Raw genomic sequence first — 25222 nt, forward strand, 5'->3', positions numbered from 1 at the left:
AGGAAGTGCAATAATATTTATTTTCTTTCACTGTTGAAATTAAAATCTAAATTACATGTCTATTATGTAAAATTTCTCAGAAATTACATTTTTACTTTCAAAAGTTTAAACATGACAGAAGTCCTCTGTAAATTTTATAGTAACATCTGGAAAAAGTAAAAATATGCTAGTACTGCTAAAATATGTAATTAAATACTTTATTGTTACATCTTTTGCTGTTAATATTACATTAAATTAAACAGAAAAGAAGGTTTGCATCATCAAATGTGGTAGTGTTTTAATGCAATAATCACCGTCCAAATAATAGTGTTAATTAACAATTTGAACTTATTTCTATGCAACCAGGAATATTTTATTATGTTATTAAATGACACAACCTTTTTCTAGAGTAGTGATTTTGTCGTTCATTTTATTCTTCCTACTTAACAGAAGGATGTTCATAGCTGGTGAGGCACTGACTTAATCATAATCAGATTTACAAATATAGAAACCGGCGTAACAGAGAGAAAAACTGCGTATGTAAATTTTACCCAAAATAACAATAATAATAATAGTATGTATTTATGATGAGATTTTTAATCGATGCATATGTTTAGTACCACCTAGTGGTGTGATGAGTAACCCCTTCAGGCGCTCATGGCTCCCCCACCAGAATTCTGAGTAATGCTGGTGGAGGTGGGTGCGAGTGAAGCAGCTCTTCACTACTTTCTTTTACTTGGGGTTATATTTTTCTAGCTCAACAATTAACGAAATACTGTAAGAACATCTAACATGTACGAATATAATTTGTAAAGTTTTCTCATGGTTGGGCTGGAAAAATATGACCCTATGAGCCAGTTGGTGTTTATAGCTGACCACTCAGTCACGACATATTGTCTTCTTTTATTTTTCAGCTGTGGGGCCACTTGCATGCAGTTAGAAGTCACATTGTGAAGAGTGATTTATTCTGTGTCATACTAGGTCAGTTCAAAGTCTAAATTAATGAACATATTTTTAAAAATGTGTTGTTGGATGTTATTTTAAGTGATTTGTGGAATAAGAATATTTTGTTATGTTTTTGAGGAATTGCCGCGCTGCCACCATAGAAGAATTCTGTTAACTCAAAGAAACCTGGAAATGTAAGTATTTTTAATTTACTGCTATGCTCCACAGCAAAGGGGAAAACCGTTGCAGTACAACTCAAAACCACTTCTTTCTCACCCTCTGTATCAGAAAAACTACACTCTGACCCGTTGGCATAGCAACTGACAACAACGCCACTATATGTTTCAGGATTCAACACCAAAAAACACTAAATATTTCCCACACAAAGAACAGAACATTCAGTCTGTTGCAGCAGTATGGCTTTAGGCTTAATGTTTCTTTCATGATTATTAATAAGTGATTAATAATCACTGTAGTAGATTATAGCTAAAACTGCTATTAGCTAATCTAACACAGCAGTTTATGGGTCATGTTTCCTCTGCTTTCTTTACACATATACAAACTGTAACTCACGAAATGCACAATTCAATAAAAAACTAAACAAAAATGTTTATTGCCGTCTTACCTTTACTTTTAAATGAAGTCCATGATCCTCTGCTCATTCTACACAAAATATGAGTTCATCCAAAGCCAAGTCTGTCATCTGACACAAGTTGAGAGAAGAATGCAAGGTAAGCAGAAAAGGCCGTTTCTAGCAGGACATCCACAAGGCCGGTGTTTTCTTGTGTACCACCCTGGTGTACCACCCTGGTGTACCACCCAAGTACCCTTCTGCCTAGTAGTTTGAAACAAACTTTTCATCCGTCTGCAAGAAGCAGTATAGGGGATAAGTTATGCATTTGTCCCATGGTAAAGCCAACAATAGAACTTCACCTGCTAATGACACATACAGGTAGTAAAACAAAATGGGAAAAATATGCCAACTTGTGTAAGGTACACAAGTAAAAGTACAAGTTTTGAAATGTACAAAAAGTAATTTTTATCTTCAAGAATACAAAATGACTTGGGAGTAAAAGTAAAAAGTTGTCAGTAAGAAAGTTTTTCAAGTACAGATACGTAAAAAAAAAAATATATATATATATATATATATATATATATATTTTTGGTGGTGTGTGAGTGTGTGTGTGTTTTTTTTGTTTGTTGTCTTTATATATATATATATATATATATATATATTTTTTTTTTTTTTTTTTATTCTCAGTAATACCTACTGTTTTTATTCTGCATATATTCATATGTGGCACATGTTATATTTTCACAAAATATATTTTTGCTAATTTTGTTGTTTCAAAAAGTAAACAATTAGAATGAGAAAGGTTCTAGACACAGTATTTCTTATTTCTTGTGTTTATTCAGGAAGATATTTTTTAGCATACAACACGGAAATATTGGGGATGTTGTTAGTTATGACATTATGCTAGATCTCACCTTCCAACATTTATAGAAAATCAGCTCAAAGAAAAAAAGCTGTTTTATTAAATTAATTATGCATACAAGTTTAAACTTGGCAGTAATTCGGTTATTTCTATGAGCTAAGAAAATAAGTTAGAAAACAACAGTGGCACCAACAGGAGCAGCAGGTAGGTAAAGGCTCTACTGGCGCTGTTGCAGTAGTCGCCCTGGCAGCAGCTAAGCTGTTCTGTGCTGAACTGATTCACCCGTGAAGCTCGCTGATCTGAGCAGATCAACTTGGAGGCACATCCCTTCAGCGTCACATTTTTTCCTTCTACATTCATTGAGGAAATGAAAATAAAGTTACCATGTGAGTAGCATGTTTGGATCTGGTCTTAACATTCTTCTGAGGATAAATATGAAGCATGCAAAACCATATTGGGCTCTTGTTGCTTTGACGCAGTAGTTTTCATTCCCTTCACATTTAAGAGTTTTCATGCAGTTTTCTCCCTCACACGTGAAGCACTTTTTTCCATTTGGAGCGGACTTGTACTCTAACATACAGAGATAGTTATTCCATTGAAAAGAAATGCAAAATTATAACAACTTTTCGCTCAAAGCTTTTATTTTTTTTAACTACTTGTTTCACCCATAATATGTGGAAAAAGTTTGAAACTGAATAAACTAAAAAAAGGTTTTGAAAAAAAAAATTCAAAACTACTCAGATTGAAGTTCAGATTCAGCTCCAGATTTATTTATTTTTTTACTTTTTTTTTTTTTTTTAGATTGAAGCTTTTCCACTGTCTTAGGGTAGGATGTCGATAAAAGGGATCTGAAATCATGACTGACAGCTCTGCAGGCCAGGAATGTCAATCATGGTGTTTCAATCTGAAAAAACGTTTGAAGCCTAAAAAAAAAAATTAAAAACAAATCTGAAACTAAATAAATAAAATAACCTCCAGGTTAAGGTTGAAAAATAATTTTAAATCTTTTTTTTTGTTTTAAACTTTTTTTTATGGCATCAATTTAGCTCCATACTAGAATCACAAAACTACCTGCAGACTAATTTGTAGACCACTTCTACAATGGTTGCTTAAAATGTTGTACATTTTAAGAAGCAACACGTTTGTGAGTATTGTAAATTAAAATTGTGCAAAGTATTGAAAAATGTCATCTATAAATTAATTACCAGGTATTTGAGCGTTGCAGAGGTCTCCATTGCAGCAGACGCTATTTTTCACCACTTTGTAAGTTCCGTAGTTGACGGAGTTTTCAACACATAGTTCAGGCATCATGCAACCTTTGAAGTTGACAATAGGAACCACGACGCCATCTACAGTAAAATAACACAAATTTTAAGTGTGACGTTGCCAAAGCAATAAACAACAACTGGAAACCATACAAAGACATACTACCTTTAATTGCGACTTCTGTTGTTACTGCTGAACAACGATAATCCTGTGAGGGACACTCAGTTGTTTTCCCAGTGCAAATTCCAGGGCTGCTTGATAAACATTCATAACATTTCAGGGTGTCAGCTAATTAAAACAAAGAGAAAATGCACTTTTATTGTCAACAAAATATGAAAAGGAAATAACAAAATCATGTTCTTATAAGACAAAAGAGGTTGAATCAGCACAATATACAGAGTGGGAAGGAAACGTTTGAAAGGCTTAGCAGGAAATTAGATCATTATTGCAGTTTGCAATGGGATAAAATGTAAATTGAATGAAATAACACTAATTAATGCAACAATAGAATAATATTAAATGTGATTTTAAAAATAAATAAATAAATAAATAAAAAACTTGCCTTCCGGTAGAAACAGTAACACCAAAGTGAAGAGGAACATTTTGCTGGTGAATTATTAGCGAGTTATAATTGTCTCCACTGAAAGAATATATATTGAAAGTTTTATTCCTGGGAGGGGCTCTACTCTCAGCTTTACGCCTCCCCTAAATAAGCAGATCCTCCTGTTTGTAAATGGTAGATTTTTTTTTCTGGCTTTCTGACGGTTATGCTACGCACAGACCCGTTGCCAAAGCAACTGACAACAACGCCACTGCAAGTGTTTCAGAATTTAAAAAAAAACATTTCTTAACCCTGGTCCTCAAGTTACACTGATTGCCCGGCATGATTTAGTTATTTCCCTGCTTCAGCACACATGATTTCAATTGATCGCTGATTAACAGGCCGTTGCTGAATTGCAATCATTTGAAAAGGCCAGTTGAAGCAGGCGCACAGGTGTCAAACTCCAGTCCTCAAGGGCCGCTGTCCTGCAGGTGTTTAGATGTGCCACCCGTACAAAACGCGGGAATGAAATGGCTTAATTACCTCCTCCTTGTGTAGATCAGTTCTCCAGAGCCTTAATGACCTAATTATTCTATTCAGGTGTGGAGCAGCAGAGGCACATCTAAAAGTTGCAGGACACCGGCCCTTGAGGACTGGAGTTTGAGACCCCTGGGAAACATCTAAAGCAGGTCAGTGTGCCTTGAGTACCTGGGAAACCTTGGTTTGCAGTTCACAGTGGAGATCGCATTCAAGTCGCATATACGTCGGAAGTGTGAGACCACTCCAAAAAGGAGAAGTAGACTTAATTTACTTTGACATCCTTAGCATGATGTGATGTGAAATTCATTTTGTTTCTGTTCAGTTACATTTTTAAAAAGGCGACAAAAAGACGCAACTCTGACAGATCATGAGTAAAGCAGGTGTTTAAATTGGCTAATCAACCACCGCTGTTAGCGGTAGTTAATCTACCACAGATATCTATCTCTTATTAATAATCACAAAATACACATAAAGCCTAAAAACATAATATTTTACCGGTCTGAATGTTCTGCTCTTTGTGTGGGGAAATGTTTGAGCATTTTGAATGATCACGTAATGGCGTTGTTGTCGGTTGCTATGGCAACGGGTGTGTAGCGCAACTGTCTGAGAGCGAGAAAAAAAAACATTAGGATCTGCTTAGTTAGGGGAGGCGTAAAGCTGAGAGTAGAGCCCCTCAGAAATAAAACTTTCAATATATTTTTTCAGCGGAGACAATTATAACTCGCTTATAATTCACCAGCAAAATGTTCCTCTTCCCTTTGGTGCTTGGAGTGCTGTTTCTACCGGAAGGCAAGTTTTTGATTACGATTAATATTATTGTAACGTTGCATTTAGTGTGATTTTATTAAACTTAGTTTTTCTTCCATTTAAAAAAACGACATTAATAATCTAACTTATTTTTCTCCCCGCATTGTGCTGATGTGATTCCGCCATTTTTTGTTGTCTTAAGAACAAGATTTTGTTGTTTCATTTTCGTGCATTTTCTCGTTGCTTTAATTAGCCAACAACCTGAAGTGTCATGAATGTTTACCGGCTCCCTCTGGAATTTGCACCGAGAAAACAGCTGAGTGTCCCTCACAGGATTATCGTTGTTTAGCAGCAACAGAAGTCGCCATTAAAGGTAACTCTTTGTTGTTTCCAGTTGTTGTTTATTAGTTTGGCAACGTAACACTTAAAATTTGTGTCATTTTACTGTAGATGGCATAGTGGTTTCTGCTCTCAACATCAAACGTTGCATCATGCCTGATCGATGTGTCGAAAACTCCGTCAACTACGGAACTTACAGAGTGGTGAAAAATAGCGCCTGCTGCAACGAAGACCTCTGCAACGCTCAAATACCTGGTAATAATTCCCTTATTATATTTGTCAATACTTTTGCACAACTTGAATTTACAATTCTCACAAACGTTTTTGCTGCTTAAAATGTAGAGCATTTTAAGCAACCATTGTAGAAATTAAAATCGAATGTTCAGACGACATCCTCTGAACGTTCGTTCACCAAACATCAAAATGAAACGCTCGGACTTTCAGCGAACTTTCGCAGTATTTCAAAATAAAATGGTACATCTATCGTTTAAATAGGTCTGTGGAAATGCTAATGTGGCGGCAGTTTTCATTTCATTCAAACAATTGTCTTCCATTTCCTATGGAGATCGATCCAATCTTGTAAAAAAATTGGAAAATTGATTACAACCACTTAAAACACTTTGTAAAGAATTCATTAATTTTACAGTATTAACATCAAAGACTACCAAGATAAAATATGATTTTTTAAAACATAATATGGCGTAGGTGATGGCGCGACCCACGTTTGTAGGCCTTGAGTCTTCGACGCGGCTGTCGCGGGTTCGATTCCCAGACCCGGCATGTCTTTCCCCTTTCCTGTCAGCCTACTTTCATGTAAGGGACACTAGAGCCCACAAAAGACGTCCTGGAGGGGAGGAAAAAAAAAAAAAAATTACATGAATAAAACCCTCTTTAAAACAAAATAAAATGGTACAGTATTAATTTTAATACCATAGGTTTCAGAAAAGACATTCATAATAATAATAATAATAATAATCAGAATGTGATACAAAAAATATGGAAACCTGTAACCTACTGAACAAAGTAGAGCCCATTGGTTTCAAATGAAATGCAGAAGCACTGTTTCTGGTGTAGGACAGCAGAAAGCCAGTGGCGTCACTCCTCAGACTATATATAGTATTTTAAATTCAAATGAAAGTAGTTTGTCTCACCTCTTGGACATATAACCATTGTTTTAATGTAGAGAGTAAGGTTTGGCCTGTGGTCAGCTCACCATGGCAACCACCTGTCATGGTGGGCTGTCAGTCATGAGTTCACATCCCACCCTAAAACGGGGCCAAAAGTTTGAATCTGAAAAATAAAGCATAATTTCAAACAGAAAAAGTCTTTAATCTGAAAAATAGTTTTGACAAATTTTTGTTTCCATTTTTTTAGTTTCAAATCTTTTATTTAAAACTTTTTATGCAGTTTCAATTTTTTTCAACTATTTTAAGTGAAATAAGTTGTTGACAAAAACATATATCTAATTCTGCATTGTTTTTAAATTGAATAACTATCTCTGTATCTTAGAGTACAAGTCCGCTCCAAATGGAAAAATGTGCTTCACGTGTGAGGGAGAAAACTGCATGAAAACTCTTAACTGTGTAGGGAATGAAAACTACTGCGTCAAAGCAACACGTAAGAGCCCAATATGGTTTTGCATGCTTCATATTTATCCTCAGAAGAATGTTAAGACCAGATCCAAACATGCTACTCACATGGTAACTTTATTTTCATTTCCTCAATGAATGTAGAAGGAAAAAATGTTACTCTGAAGGGATGTGCCTCCAAGTTGATCTGCTCAGATCAGCGAGCTTCACGGGTGAATCAGTTCAGCGCAGAACAGATTAGCTGCTGCCAGGGCGACTACTGCAACAGCGCCAGTAGAGCCTTTACCTACCTGCTGCTCCTGTTGGTGCCACTGTTGTTTCCTGCCTTATTGTCTTAGCTCATACTGCATTGCTGCCATGTTTTCTTTTTAATCACAATTAATTTTATAAATCTGTTCTTTTTATTTGATTCTATAAAAATGTGGTTAGCTAAGCAACACTTTGTAATTAACAACATCCTCTATATACTTTGTTGTTGAATACAAAAGAAAATATTCCTCAATAAGCACAAAAAAATGAGCTTATTGAGCACCTGCAAAACTTGCAAAAAAAAGTTATCATTAGTAAATGTGTTCAAGACTCAGAATTTACCAGAATAAATCCAACATATCCATGCAGATATTATTGTTTTCTACATGAGCTGTCTGATGCAGACTTTAGTTTTGTTTTCTTTAATGACGAGGTTAAGAGCTTTTAAAACTAAAAATGTGCTTCAGATTTTATTGGAAATCCATTATTTTTTTCATTAATAACCAGAAATAAACACAAGAGTTACAATCTAGTCAGACAACAGACATTTATTTTCTAGTTATGACAGTGGATATTATTAAATGATTATAACAAACAGCCGGTTTAGTTATTTAGAAAAACGATATACTAACTGTTTAATTTACAAAATAACTTTAATCTCCAAATAATCCAAAACTGGTTGAAAAATGCCTCATCTTCATCCAAGATTAATATGTTTGTGGTACAATTATAAATTTGAAACTTTCATTTAATGTCTGTTAAGTATGAAGAATAAAATGAATGATAAAATCACTACTCTAGAAAAAGGTTGTATCATTTAATAACAACATAATAAAAATATTCCTGGTTCCATAGAAATAAATTAAAATTGTTAATACTATTATTTGGACGGTGATTATTGAATTAACAAGGCCATCATATTCGATGATGAAAACCTTCTTTTCTGTTTAATTTGACGTAAATATCAGTGAAAAACATTGTAAGAAGAAAGTATTTAATTATATATTTTAGCAGTACTACCATCTTTTTACTTTTCCAGATTTTACTATAAAATTTCCAGAGAACTTCTGTCATATCTAAACTTTTGAAAACCAAATTTTATTGTCTGTGAAATTTTACATAATAAACATGTAATTTAGATTTTAATTTAAACAGTGAATGAAAATATTTTTGTACTTCCTCCATTATTTTGCAGGCCACTTTTATGTTAATGTTTTTAACATAATTATTTTTCATAGCTTTATCAAAGCCTATAAATGTGTTCAAATTAAAACTGACACTTTAACTGCAATAGAATAAAATTTTCTATCATTAGAATGTTAAATTTGTGACAACCAGAAGCTGCCATTAATTAGGTTGACCTGTTTTTAAATATTTTCTTAAAACTTCTTTCATTCCAGATTTTGACTTTTAAATTGTTTCCTTTGTATTGTAGTGGGAACGTTTTAAGGTTGTTGTGATTAATAACTGAATCTATGCATAGCAGTATTATGATTCTTGTGTGACACAAGAGTCTTTCATGAAAAAGACTTCTGAAAGAGTTCAGTTTCTCATTACAATTAAGTCATTGGATTGTTTCTTTATCTCTCATGGCTCCTAGTGAAAGCAGATGTGTGGTTGCTGTCTGTTCTGTAACCAAGTAGATTATCAAACTATGTGACTGGAATGAAACTCTGACTATTAAACTGTAAGCTGTGTTCTGCTCGGGGCTCTTTCTCCTGACTGCTATCAGTGAGAAGAGCCTTCGAATAAATACCGATAAGGAATATATTCGATCTCTGGTTCTTGATATAGTTTTTCCTCACTCTTTGTTAAAGTAAAATTTTCACAACAGCATCTTTATTATTCTTATATATATATATTATATCTTTACTATATTAGGATATTATTTGTTAATTGCTGTATTATGTGACTTCTGTTTCATTAATTTTGTGCACAGCTCTTTGGTCCTGTTGGAGTTTAAAGTTCTCTAGAACTAAATCAGGAAGAGTAACTCCAGAGCTGCAGAGTTTAGATGCTGCATGTTCATTTCTGATGTAAAATAAAGACAAAAACTGAATAAATAAATTACTTCTGGTGTTCCTCTTCATGTGATTTAAAACTCATGTGACATTTTTAGACTTTGTTCAGGGAAAATATCAACTGAACAAACTGATCCATGAATGTAAAGACGATCAACCAGGAAATGTTTCTTTTTCATGCATTTATTGATTTATTTTTCATTTCTGAGGTGAAGAGAAAGCTCCATTAGGGAGGTCAAGTCAGGTGAGACAAAAACAAAACAATTAATTTATTATAATTCTACAAACATGTGGATCAAACGGATGAAGACATAATGATCAAATTATATATGAGAGGAAATTTGATGAGAATTTTATTTCATGACAGTTTGTTTTATTGTATCCCAGTTTTTTGTTTTATCCACCCCAGGTATGCACACACATCTATTAAATAACTTGGTTTCAGAAATGCATAGTTGTTTGTAACAAAAGAAATCACACCATAAATCATGTCGTTGTACACCACTGCTCCACCAGAGTCGCCCTGTAGAAAAATTTATATCAATATATTTATTTATGTTGTAAAACAGAAAATTCTTCTAATCTCTGTAGGGAGATATATTGAAGAAACAAACTTACAAAGCACATATCCTGGTTCAGTGCTTGAGCACTGAATACACGCCCATATTTCGGCCGGACAATGGAAACACCAACAACTTTCATGTCGACACATTGAAGATGTGCTGGAATAGCAGAAATTCTCACTGTTGAGAAACATGAGAATCATAAACATGTTCTTCACTCGACCTTCTCAAGGGAGACAGAAACGAAGATTTTATTCTAATAACTTCAATATTTCTCTCACATCGCGCTCTACGGTAGTCGACTGTTGTTGCTCCCTCTCCTGCCAGCTGAACAACATCGTCTCTAAAACACAATAAGAATAAAATGTAAAATTATAATATAACAATGTAGAAAATTAATTGTTATGAAGAATAGTGAAAGAACAGAAAATAAATCCATGAAGGACTTCATCCACTGACACAGGAGTGTCCACCTCCAGTCCTCAGTGTGTCCTACGTCCTTTACATGTGTCTCTGGTCCAACACACCTGAGCTAAATGGGTTCTGGTTCTGCTGGTGGCCTGATTACCTGACTCAGGTGTGCTGAAGCAGAGGCAGCAAGACTGGAGGAGTGGAGACAGAAAACCTGAAGTCATGTATTTGATCAGAGAAAAACTTACGTTTTAAGAAGATAACTGCAGTCTGGTAGCCGGGCAACTGGAACATCTGTTACTGGTGTCTCAAGCTTCAGCAACATGATGTCATGGCCCAGGTCGTAAATCACAGGAGCTTGTTGGATTACCGGATTGTACTGCCCAGCAGTCCGTGGATGAACTTTTAAAATTACTCTGTTAGTCCTGCAGAAAATGTTAGATTATAATGAACAGACAGAAAACCTGATCATCTGCAGATAAAACTGTCTTCATGTTTCTTTCCTACCATCCTGGCTCCGACTTCCAGCAGTGAGCTGCAGTCAGGATCCACTCAGGGTGGATCAGAGATCCTCCACAGCGGTCCACTTTATTACCCTTGCTGCTCTCAACCCGAACATGATAAAGACGCTCCGTGACATGGCAGTTTTGACCTCCAATGATTCTCTTCTGCACAGAAACATCTGAGTTCACTGAAACACCTGAAGAAGTAAACGGCGGACTTTACTCAGAAATCAGGTGCAAACATGGCAACAAGAACAGAAAAAGGATAAACATTTAAAGATTAAAAAGCATCACAGTTTATATGCAAATAAATTTCAGTCTCAAACAGAATCAGAGGGAAGTTTGAGAATCACAGAGAGCAGCAGCCTCCCTGGAACCAGTGGAAGTGTCTCCAGTGTTTCCGACTCACCCAGCCCAAGCAGCAGCAGAACCTTCAGCAGAGCCATTGCTGGTCCAGCTTCCTGTGAATGTCTGCAGTCCTGCAGCAGCTTTTAAACTCTGATCACAACTTCCTGTTGAAAGAAAGCCACCAATGACAGGATAGACAAAGATCTGTGCTGTCATCTGCATACAGAGAAACTTTAACATCTCATGGTGTTGGGTAAAGCAGAACACCTTGGAGCGGGGTGTTCTAAAAGTGGGGAAACTCCATACATTTGCGGTTTGGCATGTTGTTGGCGTACTGACAGCCACGCTATCTACCTCCTGATTAAGAACAGGGCTGCCCGCACTGACGCGGCTCAGGGATTACGTCACATGCAGCGCCGTGCCCTAGTGCCTGTAAATTTAATGGTCCAATGAAGGAAATTTAAAAAAACAGGACATTTCCTCACTTTCTAAAAAAAAACCAGGACGCCCGGGACAGGACGTGAAATATGGACATGTCCCGGGAAATACGGACATTTGGTCACCCTAATTAATAGTAGTATTAATAGCTTACTTCTTTAGTGACAAATTCCTTAACCCTTTCATGCATGAATTATGATCCTTTGTGTCAGATTTTTTTTTCCATTAAAAAAAAAAATTCTTAAGGCATAAAAAAAGGTAGGAAATTTTTTTTGTAAAAATAATTTATTTTTTGTGATCAATTGTAATTTTGTCCAAATACAAAGTTGTTATTTGAAAAATACATCAGTAGTATTGTTCCTTAGGGGTTATCTGATGTCACAATATTTTTTTTACTTGTAAGAGTCGTCTACAGTAGAAGGAGGGACCAGGTCTGTTCTCATGCTTTTTTGTCTGTTGGCCATATTGTATTTAACAAAAATAATTTCCTGCATTTGCAGCTGATGGCCAGTAGTTGATGGTATATTTTATGATGCATTAGTGTCCACTTCAGTGGTCTGTGTGCATTTATAACATAAAAATCCACAGGAAGCACAAGAAAATGGCTTTTAGATAGCTGTCCACTGTAGTGACCACTATGCATGAAAGGGTTAAAAGTGCCGAGCCCTTTATGTTCAAACATGTTCAGTGTGCAGCCGTGTACGTGTGAGCAGATAAAACAAAGACAAAGAATCCTTTTGTCCATAACAGAGTGTTCCTTATGAATTTCTTGTAACATTTCTTGTCTATGAAATCACAAGATTCAATTTTCAATTTAATTTTATCAGGCTGCCCAGTGCTGGACTAAATGCCCAGTTTGCTACAAGCAGCCTGAGTCGATCCCAACAACAGCTATAAAGAATGACTGGCTTTATATCGGATTTTCTGATATAGAGAACACCACCTGCTCACTGTTTGCTTTCTCCTTCACCTTAATGTTACTACCAGGCGGTCTAAAGCCGCTGCTTAGGGGATCTGGGCTGGAGGTTCGCGGTTGTGAATAGAAGTTACTGCAGAACCTCAACTGTTATAGGAAGACTCAGCCCATGGCATTTGGAGCTCACAAAACATCACATAAACATTAATGAAAATACTTGTCGCGGCCTTCTACGCTCCAAAACCAAACATTTACAACAAATGCTGTGGGTGGTAAAAGGTGGTTTGATTCTTGCATGTACTTCCAAATTGATTGTTTGAAAAAAATATATTCTTTATTTCTTGTAAAAGTATCGACAAAATTATTACTAAAGATCTCTTACAACTTAGTTGAAAACTAAAGTTAACTGAATCTGACATGTCAAGTTTAAAATGTGGTCAAAAAAATCATTTTACAAAACCTCCTGTCATCACACCAGACATTTGCCCAAACAATGAACCTGCACCAAGCACCCGGTGTGTTATTAATCACTTAAATTAATGGAAGAGTCTAACAGTTTACCAAAGTAATCTAAACAATTCCAAATATAATAAAACTAATTACATATTTTGGCTTTAAACTAACATAAATATATTCTAACTGCCCAGAGAAAAACACTAAATTGGTAGAAATTACAATTCACAAAATTTAATATAAATGGCCACAACAATACAGTAGCAATAATTTGAATTGCAGCATAGAGCCAAACATGCCACAATTAAATAAATCAACATGTCCCAAAAGCATAGAGCGACTGGCATAAGGGCCATCGGGGTATTCCAGGAAGATTCAGGGCCGGCCCAGACTAATATGGGGCCTGAGACAGATTCATGATTTAGCCCCCCGACCCCTTCTACTAAGAACATCAGCATCACTAACTGTTTAGATTTAGAGCCCAGATTAATTGTCTGAGTTTAAAATCAATCACTGATCATTGGTTGTTATTTGCTGTGATACATTTGTGGACAAACTTCCTAATTAAATCATCAATGTACTTTTGATTTTTTTCTTTGCTGAATGCATTAAATGAAATTTAATAGCACTGCCATTCACAATAAATAAATGCTAAATTTTTAGATTTAAAACAATTCTGTGTTACAATTCAAGCACTTATAGGAGCCTGTGAATGACCCCCACCATTAGAGTTAACCCCTCTGAGCTTTTTTGATCTATAAAACAGTCTGCAGCCAAGTTGTTATGGAGGTTAAACAGTCAGATATTATTAGGGTTTATTTAGTAAAATAGAAGTAAATTTACTTATTTCATAACTTCATAACCAGAGACCTTCTCTCCTCTGGTCTGTTTAACAACTTCAGTCTCAGATCAGCTCAGCCCTCCAGGACTGTCAGCAGCAGAAACAGCAACATTAAACCTATCAGGGAAACATAAACTGCATTTGCTTTGCATTGTCTTTACATGATAATGATATAGTATGATCTGATTAAATATTAGGTTCTTGACTAATATGGGTTGTTGCTATATTGTTGTACAATGTTTTAAGATCTTGTTCAGTGTGCCCCTTTTTAACTTTGAGCCCCTGCCCCTCCTAATGTTTCTGCACGGCCCTGTGTCAGCATGCGAGAAGAGAAAACAAAGGAAAGACAAAGAGTCCTTTTGTCCATAACAGAGTGTTCCTTATGAATTTCTTGTCTATGAAATCACAAGAAATCATAGTTTCTTTTACAAAGAACATTTTAGTCACATTAGTCTTTTTGTTTTTCACAATGTAGCATCAGGGCTTTTTTGCTATTTTTGTATTTATTTTTTGTCCTTAACTTGATCTTTGTTAGCACATTAGCTCCACTTTACACCACACTAACTTTTAGCCACATAAAGCAGATTTGGTTTTTTTTAGTTAGCAGATTAATATATAATCACGTCTCTAATTAGTCAAATCACAGACTGTTATTTGTCGGTTCGTCTTGTTTCTCCACGCCACTGATCCTCATCCCTTCTGCCTGGTTTCCTCCTGGTCTCTTCATGTCTCTGGTTTGAATTTATTTTTGTCCCTTGGACTTTTTTTTTGTACATTTGATTTTTAATTAAATCTACACCAGAACTTTTACCTCTCCTGCCTGCTGCATTTGGGTCCACACTTCAACCACACACATCATGACAGACGGTGGTAATGAATTGGACTTTAAAGCCACTCTGTCCATCATGGTTAGTTTGGAATGAGTATATGTATTGTAAACATTTAAATATGAATAAAATAGTTTTTTAAAGAACCACAATAAAGCCTAACTTTGTTACAAATTAAATGGTAACAATGGACTTTTTTCCTTAAATCTTCAAGTTGAGAATTAAATATAAGAATGATTTTATAGCCAAAATATTTGCTGTAAATGGTGCTTGTTGTATATCTAAAGTCAGAGTAATGATGTCAGAAAATACCTGTCAAAATATTACCACTGATGAAGTCCACTAAAGTGGACTTCATGCACTTTAGTGCATTCAACAGCTTCCCCCCCAAGATTTCTTGTGAATGCTGGTAGAGGTAGGTGCTAGTGAGCCATTTCTTTACTACATTTTTTTACTTAAGGTCATATTTTTTTAGTTCAACACATCCATAAAATATTGTGAGGACATATAACATCTATGAATATGATTTGTAAAGTTTTCCCGTGGTTGGGCTGGAAAAATATGACTTTATGACAGGGAGCTGCGCCGGTTGGTGTTCGTGGCTGATCACTCAGTTATAATACTAACTATGTCTTCTGTTGTTTTTCAGCTTTGAAGGATCTTGCATGCAGTTTCTAGTCACACATATTGAAGAGTGTTTGTATTGTCTTCAACACTTGGTGAGCTCAGGGTGAAAAATTCATGTATATGTAAAGTTGTGTTGTGACTGACATGGTGATTGACTGTTGCAGCTGCTGTGGCAGTCGACAGTTATTTTACTGTTTTATATTATTGGATGTTATTTTTGAATAATTCATGAAAAAATAATGCTTTGTTTTATTTTGAGGAATTGTTAAATGTTGGTTTAAATTATACGATCACATGTAAAAAAAAATTACAGATAAAGAATTCTTATGAATGCTGGTAGAGCTTTGAAGGCTCTTGCATGCAGTTTCCAGTCACACAAAGAATACAAGGGAAGCAGAAAAGGCCGTTTCTAGAAAGACATCCACAAAGCCAGTCTTATCTTGTATGACTTAGACTTAGACTGACTTTATTGTCATTTTGCATGCACAGGGTGTATACAGAACGAAATTTCGTTGCATACGGCTCAGGACAGTGTTTTGAGCTTTCAATGTTGTGAGGTTACTCCAAAATAAAATACAGTATAAAATATGAATATAAATATAAATATAGAATATAAAGTGCAGGAATGACAGTAAAATATAAGTTATTTAGCTCTGTACATGTGCAAGGTATAAAGTGGAGACCAGATTTTAAGTGCAGTCCAGTTAAGAGTTCAGCAGTCTGATGGCAAGTGGGAAAAAGCTGTTTCGGAACCTGGTGGTCCTGCACCGGATGCTGCGGAACCTCTTTCCAGAGGGCAGCAGGGAGAACAGTCCATGGTGGGGGTGTGAGGGGTCACTGATGATGTTTCAGCCTCGGGATACACAGCGCTGGGATGAAATGTCCTGGATGGAGGGAAGGGGGGCCCCGATGATCCTTTCTGCTGTCCGCACCACTCTCCTCACGTTCTTCCAGTGGGAGGCGCTGCAGCTTCCACACCACACAGAGAGGCAGTTGGTCAGAATGCTCTCTATGGTGCTTCTGTAGAATGTCTTGAGGATGGGCGGGGGCAGGTGGGCTCTTCTCATCCTCCGCAGGAAATACAAACGTTTCTGTGCCCTCTTGGCCAGAGACGTGGTGTTCACAGTCCAGGTGAGGTCGTTAGTGATGTGCACCCCCAGGAATTTGGCGCTGCTGACCACCTCCACAGCCGAGCTGTTGATGAGCAGTGGAGCGTGGCTGGGCCGGTTCTTCCTGAAGTCGACGATCATCTCCTTCGTCTTGTCAACGTTCAGGATCAGGCTGTTGTCTCTGCACCAGTCCACCAGCTGCTCCACCTCCTCTCTGTAGTCCAGGTCGTTGTCGTCTCTGATGAGGCCCACCACCGTTGTGTCGTCCGCGAACTTCACGATGTGGTTGGTGGCGAACCTGGGGATGCAGTCGTGTGTCATCAGAGTGAACAGCAGAGGGCTCAGGACGCAGCCCTAAGGGGAGCCTGTGCTGAGGGTGATGACATCGGAGGTGTGTTGTCCGATCCGGACTGACTGAGGTCTGTCGGTGAGGAAGTCTAGCAGCCAGTTTCGCAGGGGGGTGCTGAAGCCCAGGTGTCCCAGTTTTCCTGCCAGATGCTGTGGGATGATTGTGTTGAACGCTGAGTGTTCTGCAGACTGAACACATGAGTGTTCTTCTCCTCCAGGTGAGCCAGGCTCAGGTGTAGGGCGGAAGAGATGGCGTCCTCAGTGGAGCGGTTTCGGCGGTAGGCAAACTGGAACGGGTCGAATGTGGAGGGGAGTCTGGAGATGATGTGTTCTTTTACCAGCCTTTCAAAGCACTTCATCATGATGGGAGTCAGTGCCACAGGCCGGTAATCGTTGAAAGAGGTGACTTGAGGTTTCTTTGGCACCGGAATGATGGAGGCAGTTTTGAGACAGGCTGGCACTGTGGCTTGGTCCAGTGAGGTGTTAAAAATGTCTGTTAGGACACCAGCCAGCTGACCTGCGCATTCCCTGAACACCCGCCCAGGTATGTTGTCGGGGCCTGGGGCCTTCCATGGGTTGACTCTTTTCAGAGTCTTCAACACATCGGCTGTGTCCAGGCAGAGTGCCTCCTCTTCCTGGTGGGGAACAGTTTTCTTTGCCGGAGTACTGTTCAGTGCCTCGAACCTCCCAAAGAAGTTATTGAGTCCATTTAGAAAGTCAGCATCAACTTCACCCAATGGGGGGAGGATGGATTGTAATCTGTGATCGCCTTTATGCCTTGCCACATACTTCTGGTGTTGCTGGTGTCGTGGAAGAACTCCTGTATTTTTTGACTGTGGGTTCGCTTTGCTAACCTGATAGCACGGTTCAAGTTGGCTCTCGCTGTCCTCAGTGCCTCCTTGTCGCCAGACTTGAAGGCTGAGTTCCATGCTTTTAGCATTTCACGTACCTCCTTAGTCATCCAGGGTTTTTGGTTGGCCCGGGTGATAATGTTCTTAGTGATGCTGACGTCCTCTGTGCACTTGTTGATGTAGGCTGACACAGTCATGGTGTACTCATCGATGTTGATCTGGTCATTGTAAGTGGCTGCTGCCTTGAACATCTCCCAGTCAGAGCACTCAAAACAGTCCTGAAGTGCCTCCATGGCCCCCTCAGTCCACATTCTCACCTGCTTCACTGTAGGTTTTGTTCTGATCAGCAGGGGCTTGTATGCAGGAATTAGCATAACAGATAGGTGATCTGAAGAGCCAAGGTGGGGGCGGGGGGCTGCTCTGAATGCTTCTTTGATGTTGGTGTAGGCCAAGTCTAGAGTATTTCCTCCCCTGGTTGGAAAATCCACATATTGGTTGAAGTGAGGGAGAACAGTCTTCATGTTGGCCTGGTTAAAATCCCCAGCAATGATGAAAACGCCCTCTGTGTGTGAGGATTGCAAATCACTGATGGTCCGGTAGAGAACATTCATAGCCTCTTTAGTGTTAGCACTGGGGGGCACATATACGGCAGTGATGCTAACCACAGTAGACTCCCTGGGCAGGTAGAATGGTCTGCAGTTAACAGTCAGAAGCTCGATGTCCGGGGAGCAGTAACTGGCGACAGTCATGGCATTTTTACACCAGTTGTTGTTGATGTAAATACACAGCCCCCCTCCTCGGGTTTTACCGCTGAGAGCGCTGCTCCTGTCCGCGCGGAATGTAGCGAGCCCCTCCAGGCTAACAACGTTGAGCCATGTCTCCGTCAGAATGAGAGCGCAGCAGTTCCTCAACTCTCTCTTTGAAGACAGTTCTAGTTGCAGATGGTCTATTTTGTTGTCCAGAGAGCGAATGTTGGAGAGGAAGATGGACGGAAGCGGCGATCTGTGGGGGTTAGCATTTAGCTTAGCTGTTAGTCCACTTCGACAGCCGCGCTTCCGCTGCCGGTCGCACCGCCTTCGCTTTCTCCTCCTCCGGCTAGTGCTGCTAGGCGAGTCCGCTGCGCTGCGGGCCGCTGGGTCTTGCTTCCGTAGCACTCCGAGGTCACGTAAACACTCCAGAGTAGTCGTATTTATGAGTCCGAAATCACTTGATGATCATAATTCCAGCAGACGCTGGTGATCATATGCTAACTTACTGAGTGGATGCAAAGTTTGTAGCGTTTTTGGCGGCGTATTTTGCTCAAATACTCGCAAGTTGTCGAGAGCCCATGCAGCCGCAGCCATTTTGGGCGCCGCCATCACAGCCATACTGCTCTGTTTGAAAACACGGGGTACCCTTCTGTCTCATAGTTTGAAGCAAATCTTTCATCTCCAGTATTGCTCTTCTTTTAGTCTTATTTCCTGATTCAATTGAAAATCCACTTAAGAAAACTGTGTAAGTGTAGAAATGTAGTCATCCATGTTGACATCGGCAGAGAAAACAATAAATATATTGCTGCACTTAGTACTCATGGCTACCTCGCTGTCTCTTACTCTGCAGTTGTGGAGATCAATGTCAGGGATCATGAGCGCCCCCTGCCATGAGACAAGAGAACTGCCTGCCTCACCTCGAATCTGTTCTCTGCTGTTTATAATTGATCCTCACCACACGAAACACATTACACACAAAGTTAGTGACAAAAAACACTGTACATTATAAAAGCAAAATTATGGAGAATCAGTTTATATTAAATGTTTTTTAACCATTTTATTGGTGACGTACAGAAAGGAGAAGGCACGTGCAGTGGGGGGGCAGGAGAGAGCTTGAGCCTCTGTCCCTTTTATCCTTGATGCCCCTAGTGCCCTTTTTGAGGTTTTTTTTATTATTTTTTTTTATCTGTGAGTTGGGAGGCCTGCTTGTGCCCCTCAACAATAATATTTTGCTAAATATAAGAATCCAGCAAAATACATCAATCTGGCTGCCCTCGCTCTAATAATGAGAATTCTCAGTTTCTCTGCCTCCATGATACTCAGACACCGGGTCCATGGTCAGGAGAAGGGGGCAGATCTGTGCCCTCTAACATCAAGTTATGGGCATTAAATTACAAGACAAAATCCAATAGAAACAAAATATAAAGTACTACTAACAATAATATTACACACATAAATGGGGGTTACATAAACCGAATCTTCCTGAACTTACACACTGTGTGTGATGAACCGGCAAGTAACAGTCTGCGATTTGACTAATTAGAGACATGATTACATATCAATCAAATCAATCAATCAAATTTTATTTGTATAGCACATTTCAGCAGCAAGGCATTTCAAAGTTCTTTACATCATATCAAACACAGAAACACAATGCAACATAGAATCAACAATCAAAACATGACATTAAGTCAGGTTCCATCAATAAATTTGTAATTGATTACGTTTCAAACACAATCCTAAACAGGTGGGTTTTTAGTCGAGTTTGCATCCATAAAAGGTTTACCTGTTACACTCCTACTGTGTTATATGGAACAAAATACCTATTGCTATTTTTATTCCCACTCACGCTCACAAACACACAGTTTAAAACGATGTAAACAGCCTTTCAACAGCCTTGTAAACAGAAAGAGGTGTAAGGAGCACGAGGCTCCTTACACCTCGTTCACAGAATTTCGAGCAGGGACTCCGCCGTCCCTCACAAATTTTTGTGCAATTCTATGGTACCTGTTAGTGTCTAGAATTTACAGAGTTTGTGTTACGCGCAGTGACCCTCAGCCACTCATCGTTTTTCTTCCGGCACCAGGCTCATCTGCCATATTCATCTGCTAATAAAAGAAAAATGTCTATTTTATGTGACTAAATGTTAGTTTGGTGTAAAGTGGAGCTAATGTGCTAACAAAGATCAAGTTAAGGATGAACATAATTACAAAAAAATTTTAAAAAGCCCTGATGCTACACAGTGAAAAACAAAGACTAATGTAACTAAAATGTCCTTTGTAAAAGAAACTACGAATCTTGTGAATTTATAGACAAGAAATGTTACAATAAATTCATAAGGAACACTCTGTTATGGACAAAAGGACTCTGTCTTTTCTCTGTTTTATCTGCTCACATGCACTCAGCTGCACGCTGACACAACTATAACATTTAAGACTGATCACAGTCACACATAAACAAAAACTGATTAAGGCAGAAAACACCTTAGAGAGGGAGCAGAATGAGGAGAAAATAAAGCAGAACTTGCTCTAGAATCTTTGCTTCACTTGGTGTTTATTCTAAGGTGAGCTGAATGGAGCCCAGCGCTGGACGGTGAAAGTCACTCTGTATCTGTTCCAATTGGATGATGTGAAACATTTGAACATTTTCTGCATTGAACCCTGTTTTATATTTAACCAAAGCTCATTATTCCTCAAGGTAATGATACTAGGATTTTAGTCGGGTCTTAAACTGGTAAACGGACCTGGGTGGTGCACAGAGGGGAAAATGAGTGAACTACAACAACTTGTGTCTTGGTTAATGATTCTTGCAAGCTTTATTCACACAACTTGTCTTTATCAATACCAAGATGTAAAATTGGTCATGGTATTTTTTTATACTTCGTATTCAGCTGCCCATTTTATGAAGATTTGAGAGAAATACAGATTTTACAAAACCATGATCTATTATTTACATTTAACATATAATAGTATTGTTTTAAAAAAAAGACTCGAAAGGACTTGAAATTCCAAGTTTCAGACTTGAGACGTCACTTGGCTTGACTTTATCCCACTGCTATATTGAAATAATCTTGAACATGTTTGCTAGTCCTTGACCTGCAGTGGGCTGCTGCATGAATGTAACTTAAACATAGAGTGTATAAAAACCTTTTATTTGTTTACTGTCGGCAGCCTCGCTGCAGGATTCATTACTATATGCCACATGAAATAATTTTAAAAAATTTTAAAAAATATTTCAAATATGTCCTAAACTTACACACTCTGGCTGACAAAAACTCACAGGAATTAAGTTCACTCTGGGTCTCACAGGTAGGATCTTGATTTCACAATCTTCTGCACAATTGAGGCTCCAAATATACACTGCTCAAAAAAATAAAGGGAACACTTAAACAACACAATATAACTCCAAGTAAATCAAACTTCTGTGAAATCAAACTGTCCACTTAGGAAGCAACACTGATTGACAATCAATTTCACCTGCTGTTGTGCAAATGGAATAGACAACAGGTGGAAATTATTGGCAATTAGCAAGACACACTCAATAAAGGAGTGGTTCTGCAGTTGGGACCACAGACCACTTCTCAGTACCTATGCTGTCTGGCTGATGTTTGTCAGTTTTGAATGTTGGTGGTGCTTTCACACTCGTGGCAGCATAAGACGGACTCCACAACCCACACAAGTGGCTCAGGTAGTGCAGCTCATCCAGGATGGCACATCAATGCGAGCTGTGGCAAGAAGGTTTGCTGTGTCTGTCAGCGTAGTGTCCAGAGGCTGGAGGCGCTACCAGGAGACAGGCCAGTACACCAGGAGACGTGGAGGAGGCCGTAGGAGGGCAACAACCCAGCAGCAGGACCGCTACCTCCGCCTTTGTGCAAGAAGGAACAGGAGGAGCACTGCCAGAGCCCTGCAAAATGACCTCCAGCAGGCCACAAATGTGCATGTGTCTGCACAAACGGTTAGAAACCGACTCCATGAGGATGGTATGAGGGCCCGACGTCCACAGATGGGGGTTGTGCTCACAGCCCAACACCGTGCAGGACGCTTGGCATTTGCCAGAGAACACCAGGATTGGCAAATTCGCCACTGGCGCCTTGTGCTTTTCACAGATGAAAGCAGGTTCACACTGAGCACATGTGACAGACGTGACAGAGTCTGGAGACGCCGTGGAGAGCGGTCTGCTGCCTGCAACATCCTTCAGCATGACCAGTTTGGCAGTGGGTCAGTAATGGTGTGGGGTGGCATTTCTTTGGAGGGCCGCACAGCCCTCCATGTGCTCTCCAGAGGTAGCCTGACTGCCATTAGGTACCAAGATGAGATCCTCAGACTCCTTGTGAGACCATATGCTGGTGCGGTTGGCCCTGGGTTCCTCCTAATGCAGGACAATGCTAGACCTCATGTGGCTGGAGTGTGTCAGCAGTTCCTGCAAGATGAAGGCATTGAAGCTATGGACTGGCCAGCCCGTTCCCCAGACCTGAATCCGATTGAGCACATCTGGGACATCATGTCTCGCTCCATTCACCAACGTCACGTTGCACCACAGATTGTCCAGGAGTTGGCGGATGCTTTAGTCCAGGTCTGGGAGGAGATCCCTCAGGAGACCATCCGTTACCTCATCAGGAGCATGCCCAGGCGTTGTAGGGAGGTCATACAGGCACGTGGAGGCCACACACAATACTGAGCCTCATTTTGACTTGTTTTAAGGACATTACATTAAAGTTGGATCAGCGTGTAGTGTTATTTCACTTTAATTTTGTGTGTGGCTCCAAATCCAGGCCTCCATTGGTTAATAAATTTGATTTCCATTGATGATTTTGTTGTCAGCACATTCAACTTTGTACAGAACAAAGTATTCAATGACAATATTTCTTTCATTCAGATCTAGGATGTGTTATTTGAGTGTTCCCTTTATTTTTCTGAGCAGTGTATATTTAAACCAGGGGTGGGCAATCCTGGTCCTCAAGGGCTGGTGTCCTGCACCTCTTAGATGTCTCCCTGGTCCGACACACTTGAATCCAATAGCTGAATCACCTCCTAAGTGCAGTCAAGTTCTCCAGAGTCCTGCTAATGACCTTATTATTTGACTCAGGTGTGTTGAAGTAGAGATGCATCTAAAAGTTGCAGGAGACCGGCCCTCGAGGCCTGGAGTTGCCCACCCCTGATTTAAACAGTTAGTGATGCTGATGTTCTTAGTAGAAGGGGTCAGGGGGCTAAATCATGAATCTGTCTCAGGCCCCATATTAGTCTGGGCCGGCCCTGAATCTTCCTGGAATACCCCGATGGCCCTTATGCCAGTCGCTCTATGCTTTTGGGACATGTTGATTTATTTAATTGTGGCATGTTTGGCTCTATGCTGCAATTCAAATTATTGCTACTGTATTGTTGTGGCCATTTATATTAAATTTTGTGAATTGTAATTTCTACCAATTTAGTGTTTTTCTCTGGGCAGTTAGAATATATTTATGTTAGTTTAAAGCCAAAATATGTAATTAGTTTTATTATATTTGGAATTGTTTAGATTACTTTGGTAAACTGTTAGACTCTTCCATTAATTTAAGTGATTAATAACACACCGGGTGCTTGGTGCAGGTTCATTGTTTGGGCAAATGTCTGGTGTGATGACAGGAGGTTTTGTAAAATGATTTTTTTGACCACATTTTAAACTTGACATGTCAGATTCAGTTAACTTTAGTTTTCAACTAAGTTGTAAGAGATCTTTAGTAATAATTTTGTCGATACTTTTACAAGAAATAAAGAATATATTTTTTTCAAACAATCAATTTGGAAGTACATGCAAGAATCAAACCACCTTTTACCACCCACAGCATTTGTTGTAAATGTTTGGTTTTGGAGCGTAGAAGGCCGCGACAAGTATTTTCATTAATGTTTATGTGATGTTTTGTGAGCTCCAAATGCCATGGGCTGAGTCTTCCTGTAACAGTTGAGGTTCTGCAGTAACTTCTATTCACAACCGCGAACCTCCAGCCCAGATCCCCTAAGCAGCGGCTTTAGACCGCCTGGTAGTAACGTTAAGGTGAAGGAGAAAGCAAACAGTGAGCAGGTGGTGTTCTCTATATCAGAAAATCTGATAAAAATCAGAAAATCAAGAAATTCATAAGGAGCACTCTGTTATGGACAAAAGGATTCTTTGTCTTTGTTTTATCTGCTCACACGTATACGGCTGCACACTGAACATGTTTGAACATAAAGGGCTCGGCACTTTTAAGGAATTTGTCACAAAAAAAGTAAGCTATTAATACTACTATTGGTTTGAAACCAGTCTAGTTCATTAAGAGATGGAGAAAATGTGATCTGTATCTGTAAGAAATAAAGCCAACAACAGAACTTCACCTGCACAGACAGGTAGTAAAACAAGATGGTGCATTTCTGTGAGGGTTAATTTTTTTGTTGTAATTTGCATTTACATCAAATGTAAATGCTCTTCACCACTCAACACTGTAATATTGTTGTTTTTTTTTTAAATAAAATAATCTGTTTATAGAGGGTCATTTTCAAAGCTCATCAGTAAACAAAATTCTTTTAGTTTCAGGCGCAAAGGCAGATGTGAATTCTTGTAGATTGGAAACCAA

The 25222-nt window shown here is 38.7% G+C and overlaps 3 protein-coding genes across 4 annotated transcripts; 1 reads left to right on the top strand and 2 right to left on the bottom strand.

Annotated features, from left to right (window-relative positions):
* Positions 1–2437: 2437 nt before the first annotated feature.
* On the bottom strand, positions 2438–4669 carry LOC114143510 (urokinase plasminogen activator surface receptor-like). Its single transcript, XM_028015602.1, has 5 exons — positions 4189–4669; positions 3792–3914; positions 3566–3709; positions 2811–2930; positions 2438–2710 (listed from the first exon to the last, which is right to left on the bottom strand). Exons 1-5 carry the CDS (start codon positions 4226–4228, stop codon positions 2517–2519), a joined length of 621 nt encoding a protein of 206 aa, XP_027871403.1. The 5' UTR covers positions 4229–4669; the 3' UTR covers positions 2438–2516.
* Positions 4670–4812: 143 nt separating this feature from the next.
* On the top strand, positions 4813–8431 carry LOC114143512 (urokinase plasminogen activator surface receptor-like). 2 transcript variants are annotated; one of them, XM_028015607.1, is made up of 6 exons: positions 4813–4856; positions 5413–5496; positions 5708–5827; positions 5905–6048; positions 7303–7410; positions 7527–8431. In XM_028015607.1, the coding sequence occupies exons 2-6, from the start codon at positions 5451–5453 to the stop codon at positions 7718–7720; spliced, it is 612 nt and encodes a 203-aa protein (XP_027871408.1). In that variant the 5' UTR covers positions 4813–4856; positions 5413–5450; the 3' UTR covers positions 7721–8431. The 2 variants fall into 2 exon arrangements, with proteins under 2 accessions (XP_027871408.1, XP_027871407.1); XM_028015606.1 differs by lacking the exon at positions 4813–4856 and having other exon boundaries at positions 5291–5496.
* Positions 8432–10003: 1572 nt separating this feature from the next.
* On the bottom strand, positions 10004–11815 carry LOC114143495 (trypsin-like). Its single transcript, XM_028015576.1, has 6 exons — positions 11539–11815; positions 11134–11326; positions 10875–11051; positions 10497–10558; positions 10271–10395; positions 10004–10175 (listed from the first exon to the last, which is right to left on the bottom strand). Exons 1-6 carry the CDS (start codon positions 11573–11575, stop codon positions 10026–10028), a joined length of 744 nt encoding a protein of 247 aa, XP_027871377.1. The 5' UTR covers positions 11576–11815; the 3' UTR covers positions 10004–10025.
* Between the last annotated feature and the right edge of the window lie 13407 nt (positions 11816–25222).

Source organism: Xiphophorus couchianus, chromosome 4, assembly GCF_001444195.1.
Source record: "Xiphophorus couchianus chromosome 4, X_couchianus-1.0, whole genome shotgun sequence".
Classification (NCBI taxonomy): Eukaryota; Metazoa; Chordata; class Actinopteri; order Cyprinodontiformes; family Poeciliidae; genus Xiphophorus; species Xiphophorus couchianus.

Coding starts and splice junctions, on each gene's coding strand:
- LOC114143510 (XM_028015602.1), bottom strand. CDS start 4,228: ATGTTCCTCTTCACTTTGGTGTTACTGTTTCTACCGGAAG. Junction 3,915..4,188: donor GTTACTGTTTCTACCGGAAG/GCAAGTTTTTTA, acceptor TGTTTTAATTAG/CTGACACCCTGAAATGTTAT. Junction 2,711..2,810: donor AGCAACAAGAGCCCAATATG/GTTTTGCATGCT, acceptor CAATGAATGTAG/AAGGAAAAAATGTGACGCTG.
- LOC114143512 (XM_028015607.1), top strand. CDS start 5,451: ATGTTCCTCTTCCCTTTGGTGCTTGGAGTGCTGTTTCTACCGGAAG. Junction 5,828..5,904: donor AACAGAAGTCGCCATTAAAG/GTAACTCTTTGT, acceptor ATTTTACTGTAG/ATGGCATAGTGGTTTCTGCT. Junction 7,411..7,526: donor CTACTGCGTCAAAGCAACAC/GTAAGAGCCCAA, acceptor CAATGAATGTAG/AAGGAAAAAATGTTACTCTG.
- LOC114143495 (XM_028015576.1), bottom strand. CDS start 11,575: ATGGCTCTGCTGAAGGTTCTGCTGCTGCTTGGGCTGG. Junction 10,559..10,874: donor TGCAGTTATCTTCTTAAAAC/GTAAGTTTTTCT, acceptor ATTGTGTTTTAG/AGACGATGTTGTTCAGCTGG. Junction 10,396..10,496: donor CGACTACCGTAGAGCGCGAT/GTGAGAGAAATA, acceptor GTTTCTCAACAG/TGAGAATTTCTGCTATTCCA.